Below are 16,345 nucleotides of genomic sequence, written 5' to 3' on the forward strand. Positions count from 1 at the left end.
GTGTATGGCAATATTTTAATCTTATGTCTTGGGATGAATAGGATCATAGAGAGCGTGTGATGGAAGCATTCGCGAGATTTCTCACTTCAGCTTATCCTGGGTATATTACCAAGCAATTACTACCCTTGGGGGTTTTAAATTCCCGAAGCCTTCAGCCGCAGATTCAGGCCAAGGTGCCAATGCAACGCCGCATCCGCACTCCCGCAAAGCGCAAACCACTTCTGTATTCAGAGGCTTGCAGGCTGCAGTTACAATCGCTTGATGACCTGTCCCCCAAGTCTCAGCCATATGGCGGCAGACTTCATCGTTTGCAGGTAAAGATTAGTGACATGCGCCCATGGTCGAGCACCTCTTTGTACAACCCCAAATATAGGCATGCATGTGTAGGTAGGTACCCAAGGAACAAGGATGTCCAGAAGGGGTGGTGCATAATTTCCATGCGGGGTTCACTTCATCTCACTCTGCTGATTTTGTAGGTATCGGTTGCTCTCTTCTTTTCTTCTACTTTGCCGGTTCCAATTTTGGTGTTTCGATTTATGATCCAGCATATTCCGTCTTTCTTGTTGGATGTATCAATCAGTCTACTCATTTCCAGAGATACAATACTCTCAATATCTATCCTGCGATGGAGGCTGCCCAGTCTAAAAGTTTACAGATCATGAGCGAGGGCTTCTCTGTCGTTGCTGATCCAAAAAATGCAGAGGTAGAGTAAGACTACCGTCTGCCGCTACTTTGTCTGACATGCGGGTTACTGATGAGCACCGCAGTATCATTTTTGTGCATGGACTTCAAGGCCACCCACAAAGAACATGGACCTTTGCACGAAAGACAGACAAGACCAAGAAGCGGCATCTCTTTTCCAGGAGAAAAGAGGAGCCCGAGTCAGCGGGTGGCTCCGTGTATTGGCCAAGTGACTTGCTGGCTCAAGAGCCGGAGCTCGCGGGGGCACGAATTCTCACCTGGGGCTACGATTCCCATGTGACCAAATTTTTCGATGCAAATAACAAGCAGAACATTTCCATGCACGGTAACGACTTGATGGTAGCTCTTGAGCAGCAGCGAAGGAGGAATCCAACGAGACCCATGATCTTCATTGCACACAGTCTGGGAGGAATCCTAGTCAAGGTCGCTCTCGAGGATTCGACCCGTGCGCATCATCGTGAAATATACTCGCAACTACTCAAGTCGACTAGAGGAATTGTATTCCTCGGTACGCCGCACAGCGGTAGCAATGTTGCAGCCATGGGTATCGCCGCCTCGAACTTTATCCGGTTGGGGCTTCAAGATTCAAACCAAAAGGTCTTGCAGGGTTTGGTCTATAATAACGAGCTGTTGTATCGTCTGAACGCGTCCTTCTTGGATATTGTCCAACAGGGAAGCTTCCGTGTTCATAGCTTCTATGAAACGAAATCAATGACCGGTGTGTATGGCATCAACGATATGGTGGTGCCGTTTGAATCGGCTATACTAGGAGACAAGAGCCACGAAACGGTTCGTGGGATCAACGCCAACCATCACGAAATTTGCAAATTCTCGAGCAAGAAAGACAAGGGCTACCGAGATGTCTGCGGTGCCATCATCGATTGCCTTGCTGAAGCGAGGAAACATCGAACGCATGGCCTATACCAAAGTCGGGCAGATGATACAGACTTGCAAAGCATAACAGTGCACGAATCCATATACGAGTCGAGAATCGATCAAGACCCGGCGCTTCATCTTTATGTGGAGGAAATCAAGCACGATATTGAATACAAGACAGTGTCGGATGGTACAGAAACATCGATCGAGCCGCCCATTGCCGACCGCAATCTTGATTGGCTTTTCGAAAGCCCAGAATTTCGTGAATGGGAGCTGGGATCTTCTTCGAGCATGCTTTGGTTGGGAAGCAAGACGCCTGATGAAAACACATATGCAGCCGGTCGCATTCTTCAACGAGTCTTCAACAGAAGGTACAATGCGTTTCACGTGCTTGGCGCCGCGAATTACTTGCCTAGTGAAGGCAAGTCGCTCGCTCTAGAGGCCTTGGAGATTGTGAAGAAGTTGCTCCGTCAGATCATCGACCAGGACGTCAATCGAATATATGCGGTCATGGACACACATCCTCTTTCCAGAATAAGGAAACCCCGGCCCTTCATTTTCAGCCCCACCGAATGGAAGCTTCGACAGCTTCTCGACTTGCTCTATAGTGCACTTGCGACAGGAACAACAACTACATGTGTGGTGATCAACGGAATTGAGCCAATGAATTCACACACGTACGCCTTCATTAGCCAACTTCTCGGTCTCTTAAAAGATCAAACAGCCAACCCTACCATAGCACCAGTCAAGATCATCTTCGCAACATCCCCTCGAGCATTTCCCAATCCAATGAGTGAGCAAGATCGGGAGCTCGCCACAATTCCATACATCGAAAAAGGTCAAGAGCTAAAAGGTTTGAACTGACTGGCCCCCAATTGATCTTCATCAGCTGACAACTACCTAGATTGTCTGACCTCGTTGCATACTAGCGACTTTGACGCTCGCCCTAGCGCCATCTCTGATGCCAATGAAACCACGTTTGAGTGGTTATGGAAGGATGGCATATTCAATGATTGGGTCCAGGATACATCTTCAAGTTTGTTGCTCATACAAGGAAAACCTGGCAGTGGAAAGTCTACTTTGGCCAAGAGAATCCTCGGTGGAATACCGCATCCGTTTGAAATGCATAGTCCAAGGGTAAGTCATGATGACAATCCAAACCCGGTTTGTTTCTTAAACGTTGTATTCATTCATCACAAGGTCATGTCGGATTATGATACGGATAGCACATATTCCTCATCGAGCGACAGTGAAGAATCACACCACAGTGATGTCTCTCGCAAGACCGTCATGGCTCCCAGAACCATCATGGCTCATTTCTTCTACTCATTTCGAGGTGGAAATATCGAGACAAGCCATGAGGAGATGCTGCGATCAATCTTGTACCAACTTCTCAAGCAAGAACCCAGCTTCTATGCTCTCTTTCGCGATCACTTTCGTAAAATGAGGCGCACTTCGAGCACGGCTCTTTGGACATTTCCAATCCTGTTGTCGATACTCGAATCCCTGTCCTGCACAGATCAGGCGCTTCGTGTTTACATTGTGCTTGATGCCATGGACGAGTCCGACAGTCACGAATTGCCTCAGATACTGCAAGCCATGGCCAATCTCTGCACATCAGCGGGTGAAAGCTCATTCAAAGGTTTGATGACAACAAGACCTTTGAACTCGGCGCTAAAGGTGAAACGCTTGGAAGCTTATACGCCATTGGTCTTTGCCTTGGAGGCAAAGAACCAGGAGGCTATCAATCAAATGGTCGATATGACAATTGGCAATATCATTGAAGATATCGTGCAAGAGGACCCTAGCGTAGACCTGTCTCCTTTCCACGACATCAAACAATACATCAAGTCTCATGCTGACGGAGTTTTCCTTTGGGTCGGCAAGGTCTTAACAGAGGTCAAGGTCTGGTCAGACAGGGGCTGGACACAGGACAACCTAGACGACCTCAAGACAATGTTGCCTACCGAGTTGATGGCATTGTACAAGAGAATCACCCAACGCATTGTCGAGCAAAAATCGTCATCCGATATTGCATTAGGAAAGAAGATTCTTGCATTGGCTGCATTTTCCTCAAGACCCCTAACCATTGAGGAAATGCGCGATGCCATTATTGTTCCATCCGAGATTGAACTTGAAGAGTTCAAGTTGCATCCAAATTGCTTCAAGAGCAGGATCAATCTTCTTGAGCGCACCATACCCAGGGTGTGTGGAGATCTCGTGGAAACCAAGAAACGCACTGTTCAACTGGTTCATGAGACGGTCCGGGAGTTCCTCTTGCACAAAGACCACATTGCTGATCCATTCGACATGGACTGGACGAAGAGCACAATCAGCATGGCTTATGTTTGTGTGCGGTACTTGGAACTTTCGCTATCCAAACTCACACTTGAGCACGCCGGTGTCAAGGCGTTGCCTATCACCTCTTGGGAAGACGATGACTACCAAGCGTTTGCGCGACATCTTGAATCTCGCCCATTTTTCCACTACACTGTCACCCATTTACAACAGTACCTGGGTCGCACCGGAAACGCCAGTATCCTTGGAGACTTGAGGGTTGCTCTGCTTGACATGATGGAAGTCGACGCGACGAGATATTTCCTTGTGGAAACGGATCTACCAATCCTGGCAGGCGTACCAATTGATCATGCCGAAGTGAAACTGGCACGGGACTTTCGTGGCAGAGTTTTGATCACGGCGGCCAGACTAGGTCACGGGCGAGCAATTGAGCCTCTCATGCTCTGTCGGACAGACATCAACTTTATTGACCCGGTCTCGAACCAGTTTCCTTTGCTCGTGGCTACAATTTCGGGACAAAAAGATGTCATTAGACGACTCATAGAGCTGCAAGTTGGTCTTGATACCATGGACGAAGATGGGGAGACGTCACTGTACAAAGCCATCATCCTCGGCCACCACGATATTGCAAAGCTGCTTATCGAGGCTGGCGCCTACACGGCATTCAGAAGTTTATCACGCGAAACACCATTGCATCTTGCAGCTGTGCGAGGATATTTGGATATTGTAGAATTCATTCTCGAGCGTTACGAGTACAGGGCGCGTGACAGGGACCAATTCGGCGAGACGGCACTCCACGGTGCCGTGAGTCATGGCCACATTGCGATTGCCGAGACTCTGATACGGTACAATGCCAATGTAAACGCAAACGTCAGCTGGCAGGGCACACCATTACATATTGCCGTGGACAGGAGAGACATGCAAATGGTGAAGCTACTCTTGTCCTTGCATGCCGACGTTGACATGACGGGAAGCTATGGCGCCACCGCCATACACAGCGCTGCAGCCAGAGGCGATGAAGACATGGTCGCGCTGCTCTTGGACCACAAGGCCGAAACGAGTATCAAAGATCGCCATGGCTGGCGGCCGCTTGACTGGGCTCTGAGAAACGGGCACGACCGTGTGGCGCAACTCTTGATGCATCATGGTGCCGCCAGATCTGACAGTCCGGAGCCAGTCATAGGGTGGGATGAGACGGACCGCCTACCTGTTCTCGGCCTTAGACACTTGTTCATGTAGTAAATCTCACGAGAAAGAACTGTAAAACCTTTAATCGCAAATCATTTTGTGATAGAGATGCTGTTCAATAATTATGAAAGGCAGCCATAAGGCGATGTAAGTGGTATTATTCCTTTTCTCTCTCTCTCTCTCCCCTCCCTGTTTTCCCCCTTTCCCCCAAATATACATATAGCCTTTGGCCTCCTAGAGAGCTGTTCCGCGGTTCTCAGACACTTGTAGATGAAAGCGCTTCCCATCCTTGTCGGGAGAGAGACGCTCCGTAGCTCAGCGCCTTTGAGCTGAGGTCATCTGGCATGACAGAGCCTGGCGTAATGCCAACAGCGTGAAGCGCGATTCCCAAATTCTCCTTGTCCAGGTAGTCCTGGTTCATCTGCGCGCGGCGCCAGACTTGCTGCGTCTCCAAGTAGACAGCCTTTTCCGCCTGACTTGGCGCGCAAACGACGCCATGCCTATCAAGTGTATATGCATTAGTGTAGGTAACAAATCACTTTGATAGGGAAAATCGAGTACTTACGTCGTGCTGAGGCCAAGCCTCAGCACGGGGGATCTCAATGAGAATCCGGGGAGCTCAACGAGCATCCGTGACTTCGGTTCCGACTCGTGGCTTGGAGGCGGGTTCACCCGTCACATTGATAGTTACGGTAGTCGTATCCAAAGCTGGCACCGGCCAGGTATCCCCATGGCTCCCTGTGGCAGCGCAAGCCATGGTTCTTTTCTTTCCCCACGGGAGCTCCATGAGCATCCACAACATCAATGAGCCGATAATTTGCACCATTGTTATTGCCATCATTCTTGTGGTGGTGGGCCGACACCACCACCCCAATGACAGCGGGGCAGTGTCGGGGCAGGAGTCAGACAGCCAGAAATTCCAAAAGGATTTGTTCCCGGGTTTCTGTCGACGTTCTGGCTGAAGTCATGGATCTTCACCTTAAATCGCGAATCGTACGACGGCGAGGCGGTCAAGCCTCGAAGGAGGCTAATATCTGCCACATCCTTTACACGATCCCGGCTGACGTGCCATGATGGTTTGATTGGCGCGGTCGTAGAACATTGTCTCTCCCGTGGGTTTCGACCCGGAGAAGGGATGGCTACGGCCTAGGCCCTAGCTCTGTCGGACGTTCTCGTGCCTCTGTTGAGAAAATTGCCATGAAGCTTCTCGCATCGTCTTGGCAGACTTCTTCAGTCTTCGTCAATGACAAAGATGGGGCGCCAAAAACGGCAGCCGTGTTTGGGAGGAGGAGACTGGTCTCGATTTCGATGAAATCATCAGGACCAGTCTCCCGCCCTGGGGTGGCCTCAGTAAGGCGCCACGGTACCAAAAGTTTCCTTGGTCAAATCTTGCAAAAGCAGCCGCCGTGCTCATATTTCGCTCTCGCTTGTTCGGAATCGGGCAATGCGAAGCTTGACAGAAACTTCAGTTATGGTCAACGCGAACTGTGATGACTGAGTGGTGAAAGGGCAGATGAACGGGGACATTGACAGTGATCTTTGCGACGAGGCCACTCTTTTCCCGAAGTCTCGATGACGACGTATGATTTGTTCAGGTCGAGATTGTTCGTCTGTTGTAAACCATTGGTGTTAGCTGATGAAATTACAGGATCGGGACAGTTAGCTCACGTTTGATGGAATGGAATTGCCAGAAAGAGTTCTTGGCTTGTGTAGACGCTTCATCGTCGTAGATGGATAGTTTGTCTTGGAAGCATGTGTCTCGTATCTCTTTGTTAGTTTCTGGAGAAGTGTGACTTGCGAGATGGCTCTGCCCTTTGATGGCGACGGATGATATCGCGAGATGCGCTGGCGGTCGCAAACCAAGAGCTCGGCATCAGAAGATCGCAACCGACACAACATGACAATGACTTGAATCATCTGAAGAGATTGTTTCGCATTGGAAGGATGAATGAGATACTTGGTGTGAATGTCGTGGATGATGCGTGCAATAGGGAGGGGAATGTCTCAGTGGTATGTGGAATGTTGTGAGACAAAAGGGCCTTTGGAGTCTTCGAGAAATTAGAACAGTTAGTTGAAATGGATTTTTGCGCAAAATACACAAAAGAAATACCATGGATTAAAGAGTCTTTCGAGAGAATATCTCGAGTTTTCGTAATGTGTAGAGAGGGTTGAGGCCTTGGGATATGGGTGGGAAGGAGCTCGAGGATGGAAAGTTGGAGGTGGGAAAAATCAAACACCAGAAAAGTCTGAAGGGAGCCCCCAAAAATATCTTTTCAAGCGGTGGGCCCACAGACTGGCTGATTAGAGAAAAAAATTAAATCTAATTTGATTGTTGTGGCTGTGGTATTTGCTAAGCCGGCTGCCCGTCGTCAAGAGGGCAAGACAGACGCGGCTGCCGACGACGGGGGAGAGGCCCGGAAGGTTTTGTATTCTACAGCACTGGACCCGCCTAGACTGGTGTAGAAACATCATACAGATCCACGGCTACAATTTCCTAACCAATCTGTAATCGTTTCTCTAAACCTCAGGTGCTTCGGTCACGGAGGTGCCGGTCCAGCGTATTCAGGCTCGGAGCCGGATGTGGCGTCGTCTTGTGGTCCGGAGAGCCGCATTCCAGTGACTGTTCGGCATTCCAGACGTCCTTTGTTAGTCAACGGCATCGTGGAACTTCATATATGGCCATACTTGTCACGAACCTGTTGCTGAAATGTTGGATCATGTCGCGTATAGTAGTCTATCATATTGAGAACGTGACTACTTGGGTGGGTTGAATGGTTCTTGACGGACACTGACTGCCCAGAGGACCCCCTTGCACCAGTGGTATAAGCAATTAAGTGTACATCTATCTCTAACCCGTCACTGTATCATGTATGCTCGCTGCAATCAAATGACTCCTGCCCCGACGCTACACGCTTTGCGATTCTAGCCTGCATCCATCATAAAACCTTCAAATTAAGGATGCTTTAGACCTCTACCTAGCAACTCTTCACCAACTTCTTTGATTAATTCTTCCTTTGGAAATTGTTTTGCTTTGGCCAATATTGTATCCTTGGCATCCATTGTCCTCAAAAGGTCCACCAACTCCCCATCCAAGGGAGCACGATAAACAAGGTAGCCCAACGCCAGCAACATTCCATGAAGAGCCTCGGAAGATGAAGTCTCCTGCGTGATGGCTTCCAAAACAGACGCGGCAAGCTCCACTTGGTCGGATTCTGGGAGTGTGGTATCAGATGGGCCTGCTCTTCTTTGTCTGCTGACTGTTGTGGCAATGTTGAAGAGCAGCGAAGACGCTGCAACTCTGATGTTGTTGTGGCTATCGTCCAAGAAGCTGGTTGATACGAGCTGTATGATTGGGTCCCGTAACTTGGGCTGTGCAAGTATCTGTTCAGGATATAATGGAGTTGAAAATAGATTGCAAGCCATCTGCAACGTCACGAGTCGGAGCGCATAAGGGCAATCTGAACCCTGGCTATTGGCATATCCTAGCACCGCGGTGACCGTCTCGTGCCCAGCCTCTTCTGCAAAATATCCACTGACTCTTGCATCGACGAGCGCGCATCTAAAAAGGTCCACGACTGTGAATTTGACCTCAAGTGGAAGCTCGGATCCGCGCAGTAGTGCTGAGAAGCCTCTCAGGTCAGGTAAAGTAGCCTGCGCGAGATGATTAGTCACTGGTCGAGACCATGTAATGATGGGACGAAAAACAAACCTGTGCTGGTCCTTGTGTTGTCCGAGCCTCAATGAAATGCTTCAAACCGTGAACCGAAGGATTGCTCGAGGTAGATCCCATCTTGGAAATGAGCTTGTCCAGAGGCGGAGTCTTGGTGTATAGGACCGGCGACACTTCGAGGTTCTGGAACTGTGGTACGTGAAGACCCTCGTGCGGGTGTCTTGGATTGGCCATCTCTACGAGGAGTTTGACAGTGCTTCGCAGGCGCGCAGCATCAGCACCTGCCCACCTTTCTTGTTCCTCTCCGTGGATGAATGTGGCAAAAGTTGGAGTGGCCCTGATGCCGTAACGTTGTCCAACGTCAAATGCTTGTGATGTATCTACCTTGATCAGTGTGACACGATCACCCATTTCAGCTGCCAGTTCATCGTATAAAGGATAGAGTGTTTTGCATGGTGGGCAAGTTGCCGATGTGAAGAAGATCACGGCGCACGACTTCTTGGCAGCTTCCATGATCCTGTCCAGCTCTTGCAGACTAGTGACGATCTTGACCGTGTTCGTTTTGGTAACATGACCATTGATTGCTGAACTCTGGGTGTGTGAGGATGCTGATGAGTTGACTCTTGGGTCGCTCTGGATGCCCAGTAATCCACCTTGCTGGGCTTTCCTGGCCTGAACCATCTGTTCCAGTTGCGGTTGCAGCATTCTGCCAAAAGGAGAGTCCAACACGGCTTGTGGCATGTTGCTGATATGCGCCGGGATGCCCTTGCCGAGTAGAAAGGTGGCGAAATCGTTGCTAAAGTTGTTGCAGTTGTGTCGAAACAAGTCATATGCTTCGGGAGTGAAGATGCTCCGCAGCGAATCGACATACTCGAGGATGACCTCAATTGGCAACTCTGTTTTCCCGAGGTGTATCCGCTCCAACGCTTTGCCGAGATGCGAACTTCCAGGGCGGATAGTACTGATGCCGCCATCATAGACATACTCGACTCCGTCCAGCTCGATCGAGGTGTGATAGATGGCGTCCAGCTGGAATCCTAGCAGACTCATTGACAACTGGCGGGCAAGACCACCAGAGAGGTCATAGACAAGAAGGTGAACATCCATCCTGACTCTCTGCGTTGTCAATTTCGACCGGTCAACAAAGCTGAAGAGTAAGTAGTGACTTGGCGGAATTTCGCTGGTCAGGACTTGGGTCTTTGTTGGTCTTACTTGGGACGGAATGACAAATCCAAGTCGCTGGCAAAATGCAGTTGAATGGGCAAACACGATTGTCGCAACGTACAGAGTAAAAATAGCACAAGAAATAGTGAATGCACAAGAGAAAGAAATATCTACAAGCGTGCAGGAGCGTGAATGAATCTAATAGACAGCCAGAAAATACACAGGCATAGTGTCACGGCTCGAGGCAACTTCCAATAGTACGTAAGACAATGGTCGTCCATAGAAGCCTGTCGAGTGTCGCATTCTACTTTCGGTGATATCGATTAATCGGGGACTCCTTCAAAGTGAGCATATATGTATGCTCTTGGCGAGGACCTATGTTGTACGCGTTGCATTTTCATCACCTATAGATGTTCCTTCTCTTTTGCTATTATAAACCCGCCTTGTTTTTCTCTTCTCATGTAGGGGCAAAGTCAAGGCCCGGGATTCCAACCACCTAATTCTAAATCTTATACTGCAGTGACGAAGTCAATGATATATTCATCAAAGCAGAATTGACTTGCGGCGGCAACATCCACGCATCCACGCATTACTGGCTGACTGGCTGGGCCAGTTAAGCTGAAGATCAGCCACCCCCGTTCCATCAATTAGAAAGGGGAACTTGTCCTCAAGCGATCATAACCCGCTAAAAAAAGCCCAACCCAAAGTCGCCCTACCAGAAAGCAACAGGGCCCCCTGGTCTGGGGGCGACTCAGAGAACCCCCGATAACGTCGAAATTAGGGGGGAAAACTTCTAGATTGAACACATGCGTCGACGCTCCCTTCACTCTACTCTAGCATCCTTTTTTCTTTTTTACTGGAGAGGAGTCAGACTCGATCCCTTCTTGCGACGCGTCTTTTGTACCCATAGTAAGGTTTATTAATTGTGACCTGTAGAACGGAAGCCCCATTTTGGCTTTCCTGCAACTACAAGCCACCCGCTTTCACTTTACTTGACTTTCTTCTCTCTATTTTTCGATCGCTACCAGTTCCAGCGAAAAACCCACGCTCACTTTCTTGTCTTCTGGAGGCGCCGCACTACGCTCCGTGCCGTCCGCCACGACCTCCATCTGCACCCGCCTCCTCCTTCCACTCCGGAAAGGGGACCTGTGCATGACTGCTCTATGAGGAGAACATCAGTCTCGCTGCCTACGAAACAAGCAGCCCGTGACCCTCACGAGAAGCCCGCCCGATACGAGTCCGGTCACCATCACCGGGCTGATAACAGAGGCGGCATCCTGGAGAAGCTACAGCAAGCCGCGTGGATGAATCAGGCACAAAAGGCTAGGTGGTTGAAGACCACGGCGATAGTGGTGTTTTTGGTCTTCCTCTTCTACTTCCTGTCGCCCAAGGGCGCCGATATTTACCAAGAGAGCAGTACTTCGGTCTCGAGTAAGTCAAACATTGATGTACTGTCTACGAATCAAGCTAACTTGTTGGCCTTCTTCTCAGGCTCGAAATCGTCTGGCGGTCAAACGCCTTCTGACTCTAGCTATGGCACCAAAGAGTGTACCAAGTCGTTCTCGAAGGACAAGCCCATTGTTCAATATGTCGTCATGATTGACGCTGGCAGCACTGGTTCCCGAATCCACGTGTACAAGTTCAACAACTGCGGACCGACGCCCGAGCTCGAGGGCCCCGAGGGCTTCAAGATGACCGAGAAGAGCGTTGGTGGTCTGAGCAAGTACAAGGACGACCCTCAGGCTGGTGCCCAGACCCTGGATGCTCTCTTGGCCGTGGCCATGGAGATGGTCCCCGACAAGCTGAAGGGATGTACTCCGATCGCTGTCAAGGCCACTGCTGGTCTGCGTATGATTGGTGCCGAGGCTGCTGAGAAGATTCTGGAGACTGTTCGCAACCACCTTGAGACCAAGTACCCCTTCCCTGTTGTCTCCAAGGAGGAGAACGGTGTTGCCATCATGGACGGTTCCGACGAGGGTGTTTATGCTTGGATCACTACCAACTACCTGCTTGGAAAGATCGGCGGCCCCGAGGAGAGCCCTACCGCAGCTGTTTTCGATCTTGGTGGTGGCTCTACGCAGATCGTCTTCGAGCCAACCTTCAAGGGAGTCCCCGGTGCCGGTATGCCCCAGCACATGGAGGAGGGCGACCACAAGTATAAGCTCAACTTTGGCGGTCGCAACTTTGAGCTGTACCAGCACTCCCATCTGGGATACGGTTTGATGGCTGCTCGCAACGCTATCCACCTGACTCTGCTCAACGATATCGCCAAGGGCTACGATGGCAAGGAGTGGCTCCACAAGCCCATCATTAACCCGTGCATCAATGCTGGCCAGAGCGACACCGTCACCGTTGATCTTGGTGACAGCTCCTCCCTCGGCTCCGGCAAGATCGAGCTCAACATGACTGGTCCCTCCGTTCCCGCTCCGGCGCAGTGTCGCCAGCTTGCCGAGCGCATCCTGAACAAGGACGCCGCCTGTGCTCTGGCACCCTGCTCCTTCAACGGTATCCACCAGCCTTCTCTCGGCAAGACTTTTGCCAAGGAGGATGTCTACGTCTTCTCCTTCTTCTACGACCGCGTCAAGCCCCTCGGCATGCCCGACTCCTTCACGCTTCGCGAACTGCACGATCTCACCAGCACCGTCTGTGCTGGCGAGTCTCAGTGGGATGTATTCCGCAGCATCCCGGGTGCTCTGGATGAGCTCAGAGACCGTGGCGAGAGCTGCTTGGATCTCAGCTTCATGGTTGGCCTCCTGCACACTGGCTATGACATGCCCATTGACCGCGAGGTGTTTACTGCCAAGAAGATCAAGAACAACGAGTTGGGCTGGTGCTTGGGTGCTAGGTATGTCATTTTGCACTTTTTTTTTTTATACATTGATAACACATGCTAACATGGAATACAGTCTGCCTCTTCTTGCCAAGAACTCTGGCTGGCAATGCAAGGTCTCCGAGATTCACTAGAGCATCTAGTGATTTGCTCGGTTTGACCCGCGATATATGTACACGAGGGGGGCATGAGGATCGGCGTAGCATTTTGTTATAGATATCCGGTGGCGGTAATGACTCGATGTGTAGAGGCCACTCTGGCAAAGGCCCAAAATAAAATCGAAAAAAGTTTTATGATATCGGTTTGGCGTTGGGCAAATATTATTCTTGCAAATATCTGTAACTGTAAGATGGAGGGCTTTTCGGTATGTCGGGGCCATGGTGGCTGGCTGATGTTCGAGGCTGTAGAAAAAGAATTGCATTCATGACTGAAACAAATTATCAAATGTCCCATGCACGTGATATCAAACATTACATTTATAACGTCTATTGTTTTCCTTGCTCCAACGCCGACCAGAACCTGGTGATGCATCCATGAGTCTTGAATGACATCCCCAACGCGAAAAGGCAAAATAAAAGCACGCAGTAAAAGTGCAGCAAATTTGGGTATCATAATTGCACCAGCTCAGAGCGGTGCATCGACCATGTCAATGACGTCCTCCATAACCTCCTCGGGTCCAACGCCCTCAAGGAGCTGCTCCACGGCAGCTGCCTCGCTTCCCCACTGCATGCTGCGCTCCATACTGTGGTCGCGAACGATGCGGATCCGATGGAGGTAGATCTTGCGCAGTGCCAGCACCACCAAGGCCGGCGTGACATAGTCCAGCCCGTGTAATACCGCCATGCTGCGCACAAGAGTATCAAAATGTTTCGTGGCGAGTGGTATAATACCGCCGGTCACTGCCTGATGCATGCGCATGAAAGAAATCAGATTCATCTGGTAGCGCAAGACCTCCACATCGACATTTACTTCGCGAGACGCAAGTGAAAGTGTTGTCACGTCTGCCTCGGTGATGAGAGGTCCCTTGCTTGCTAATGCTGGATCATTGGAGGGACCTCTACTGGGACTGCGCGCAAATAGTTCGTGATGTGGCGTGCTGGTCCTGCTAGGACGACGGACAACCGAGGCATCACTATCGCTGTCCTCGGTCTCGGACCGTGGCCTGGTTCCAAATTCGTCCTCCACCATCGAGGCGCCATCCTGCTCTTCAAGATGCGCAAAGCCGTCGAGGGGGTCGTGCCAGTGCGCGAGGTAGAAAAAGTCGTTCAAATGATCAGTAACCCTCGCCTCTCCCCCGCTAGCGGCGCCAAGTACGGCAATGAAGAGAAACTGTTTGGGGGCAGTTTGTACACTGGTGCGCGTGTAGATACGCCGAGTCCGCATCAGCTCGAGAGCCTGGATCTGGACAACTTTTGGAGCCTTGTCCAGATCGCGGGCCAAAATCACATTGGCGATCTGCGGTGCCGCGTTCTGCTGCGGCCCGCCGCTGGGCGAGATCTGAGACAGCGGCGAGAGGGCGACTCTGCTGTGGTGGGACGCATGGGAAGTCGGACGCAGCGCGCCGTAAAAATACGAGTCCTGCACCGGGGTCCGACTCCTCAACAGTGGCGACTCGGCTCGCGATCCTGCGCTGTTTAGCAGGATGGAGGCGGCAAAGTCGTCGAGGGTGGTTTCCGGAGTCAGTGAGACAGTGGCAGCTTTGAGGTTGAAGGTTTCAGTCACGACCTAGTCATCCGACCCCAAAACGTAAATATGTGAAAGTTGAGACGGTAGAGTAAGCAACTTACAAGCTGCAGCTCTTGGACCAGATCGTCTAGGGCTTCCGGTTCGGTACTGATGATGCAATGTTCGCGGCTTGTAAGGCAGAGCAGTGCCGCCAGATCCAGGTCGCCGAGGCCATGAATCTTTGACAGCAGCTCCTCATCCGCCATAGGTGAGGTCGTTGGCGATGATATTGGCCATGGAGCAGATGCCCGTGAGAGGACGGCCAAGTTGGGATCGCGTCACAATCGGCCTTGTTGTTTTATCTGTTGAGTCTAGAAAAGCAAGGAAGGAAGAAATCGCCTTCTTTTTAGGCGTGACCTTTCAGGAGATCGGCTCCAGAGTGATCGGAGTGCCGGGGCACAAGTGACCAGGGCCATCAAATTGCATGCGTAATTCAGGTACAATGCCCCAGAGCTTCCACTAGCTCGGTACGCAGGGATCCGTAGCTGGGGCATGTGCGACCTAGAGATCATATCCACTACAGGGACGAACAATTATAATCATCACAATCAACGATATTGGTCAATGTGTGTGTGTGTATGTGAATCAATGCCAGTCAATCTTGACTGGATATACATTCCAGCAGGCTTATTATGGTACAATGGAAACGTCAAAGCATTGTGAAGAATGCACTTGGTTTTTTACAACTTCCAAATCAAGCAGCGTAATTCGATAGGCAACCTTTTTCAAGCATTCCAATCAATTTCAGTCCCCGTGCGTCCGTTATTGTGACTTGCCGCCCCTAGGAGTCAGTCATCAGTGGCTTTTTTCGCGATCGCATGAAATTCCAATTGAATAGACCAAAGCATTCAATCAGCAAGGCTCATGACTTACTCTCCTTTCCAGTAGTTCTTGTCAACCTTGTCCTCGCCGGCTGGAGCGGCCCGATCGTGCCGCTTTTCAAAGTCCTTATTGTGCTCCTCGACCTCGCGCTTCTGTTCTTCGCTCAGCCCCTGCTTCGCACTGGGAACCGACTGGTTGTGGATCTTGGGCCGGGGCGCTCCTTCGCCCTGCGGCCCTTTGAGTGCCTCACCTCCTCCACCGACCGAACCGCCAGTGGGGCTAGATCCCTTCTCTTGGGCCTCCTTGGACCGCGAGCCCCCGGAGGCCGCGCTGGCATCGGCCGGGTCCTTTTGTGATTCTGCTGCCTTGTTCATCGACTTGTTGAGTGCTGCCTTGGTCGGTCCGCCGCCGGTGCCCTTGCCCACATCCGGTGGGGAGGGACCTGGGTGCTCCGACGCGTGTTGAGCCTGACTAGCTCCGGGTTGCTTCGATGGGTTCTCGCCCTGCGGACTTCCCTTGCCGTCGCCGTAGCCCTGGTCAGCTAGGCATCGAGATGTGCTCGTAAAGGTTCGGTATGAAGCTGCAGCTGGAGCTCGGTAGCACGCTGCTCCGCTGACGGCTCGGAGGGCGTTGGTGATACGTAGCGAAGCCATTATGATAGTGGGACTTATAATTCCAATGATTGATCGATTGTTGTTAATATTGGTCAAGATAGTAAGAATAGCCTATGTTACGGCGATTTGCTTTGGGTTTTGTAGCAATATTCGTCAACTCTGTTTGTGAGACATGCACCGCGGTGATGCCCATTGGACGTTCAATGATGAGCTTATGACATCACTACCTCGCTACCAGACATGGGCAATGAGCTCACTTTGAACCATAGCCAATATTCCATTCGAACAACAATTGACCTAGTGCTTAGTTCTATATGATACTGGGTTGATATGCTGCATCCCGTATCTATCGAAACATCTGATATCTGGTTGCAGCTGTACTAATTACTGACTTGGTCGTAATAAGTCTGAACCAGTGAACAAACGGTCATTTGGAGGTACACGCAAAGCATAATT

The 16,345-nt window shown here is 50.7% G+C and overlaps 6 protein-coding genes across 6 annotated transcripts; 2 read left to right on the forward strand and 4 right to left on the reverse strand.

Annotated features, from left to right (window-relative positions):
- Positions 1-741: 741 nt before the first annotated feature.
- On the forward strand, positions 742-5,115 carry PFICI_07420 (uncharacterized protein; the record flags this gene model as incomplete). The annotated part of the gene is made up of 3 exons (XM_007836001.1): positions 742-2,431; positions 2,483-2,715; positions 2,779-5,115. The coding sequence occupies 3 exons, from the start codon at positions 742-744 to the stop codon at positions 5,113-5,115; spliced, it is 4,260 nt and encodes a 1,419-aa protein (XP_007834192.1).
- A 205-nt stretch (positions 5,116-5,320) lies between these two features.
- On the reverse strand, positions 5,321-5,694 carry PFICI_07421 (uncharacterized protein; the record flags this gene model as incomplete). The annotated part of the gene is made up of 2 exons (XM_007836002.1): positions 5,321-5,564; positions 5,630-5,694. 2 exons carry the CDS (start codon positions 5,692-5,694, stop codon positions 5,321-5,323), a joined length of 309 nt encoding a protein of 102 aa, XP_007834193.1.
- Positions 5,695-8,016: 2,322 nt separating this feature from the next.
- Positions 8,017-9,841, reverse strand: PFICI_07422 (uncharacterized protein; the record flags this gene model as incomplete). Its single annotated transcript, XM_007836003.1, has 2 exons — positions 8,017-8,715; positions 8,774-9,841. 2 exons carry the CDS (start codon positions 9,839-9,841, stop codon positions 8,017-8,019), a joined length of 1,767 nt encoding a protein of 588 aa, XP_007834194.1.
- A 1,220-nt stretch (positions 9,842-11,061) lies between these two features.
- Positions 11,062-12,862, forward strand: PFICI_07423 (guanosine-diphosphatase; the record flags this gene model as incomplete). The annotated part of the gene is made up of 2 exons (XM_007836004.1): positions 11,062-12,743; positions 12,805-12,862. The coding sequence occupies 2 exons, from the start codon at positions 11,062-11,064 to the stop codon at positions 12,860-12,862; spliced, it is 1,740 nt and encodes a 579-aa protein (XP_007834195.1).
- Positions 12,863-13,352: 490 nt separating this feature from the next.
- Positions 13,353-14,659, reverse strand: PFICI_07424 (uncharacterized protein; the record flags this gene model as incomplete). Its single annotated transcript, XM_007836005.1, has 2 exons — positions 13,353-14,453; positions 14,516-14,659. 2 exons carry the CDS (start codon positions 14,657-14,659, stop codon positions 13,353-13,355), a joined length of 1,245 nt encoding a protein of 414 aa, XP_007834196.1.
- Positions 14,660-15,322: 663 nt separating this feature from the next.
- Positions 15,323-15,928, reverse strand: PFICI_07425 (uncharacterized protein; the record flags this gene model as incomplete). Its single annotated transcript, XM_007836006.1, has 1 exon — positions 15,323-15,928. One exon carries the CDS (start codon positions 15,926-15,928, stop codon positions 15,323-15,325), a length of 606 nt encoding a protein of 201 aa, XP_007834197.1.
- Positions 15,929-16,345: the final 417 nt, after the last annotated feature.

The sequence above is a fragment of the Pestalotiopsis fici genome, assembly GCF_000516985.1.
Source record: "Pestalotiopsis fici W106-1 unplaced genomic scaffold PFICI_Scf_5, whole genome shotgun sequence".
Classification (NCBI taxonomy): domain Eukaryota; kingdom Fungi; phylum Ascomycota; class Sordariomycetes; order Amphisphaeriales; family Sporocadaceae; genus Pestalotiopsis; species Pestalotiopsis fici.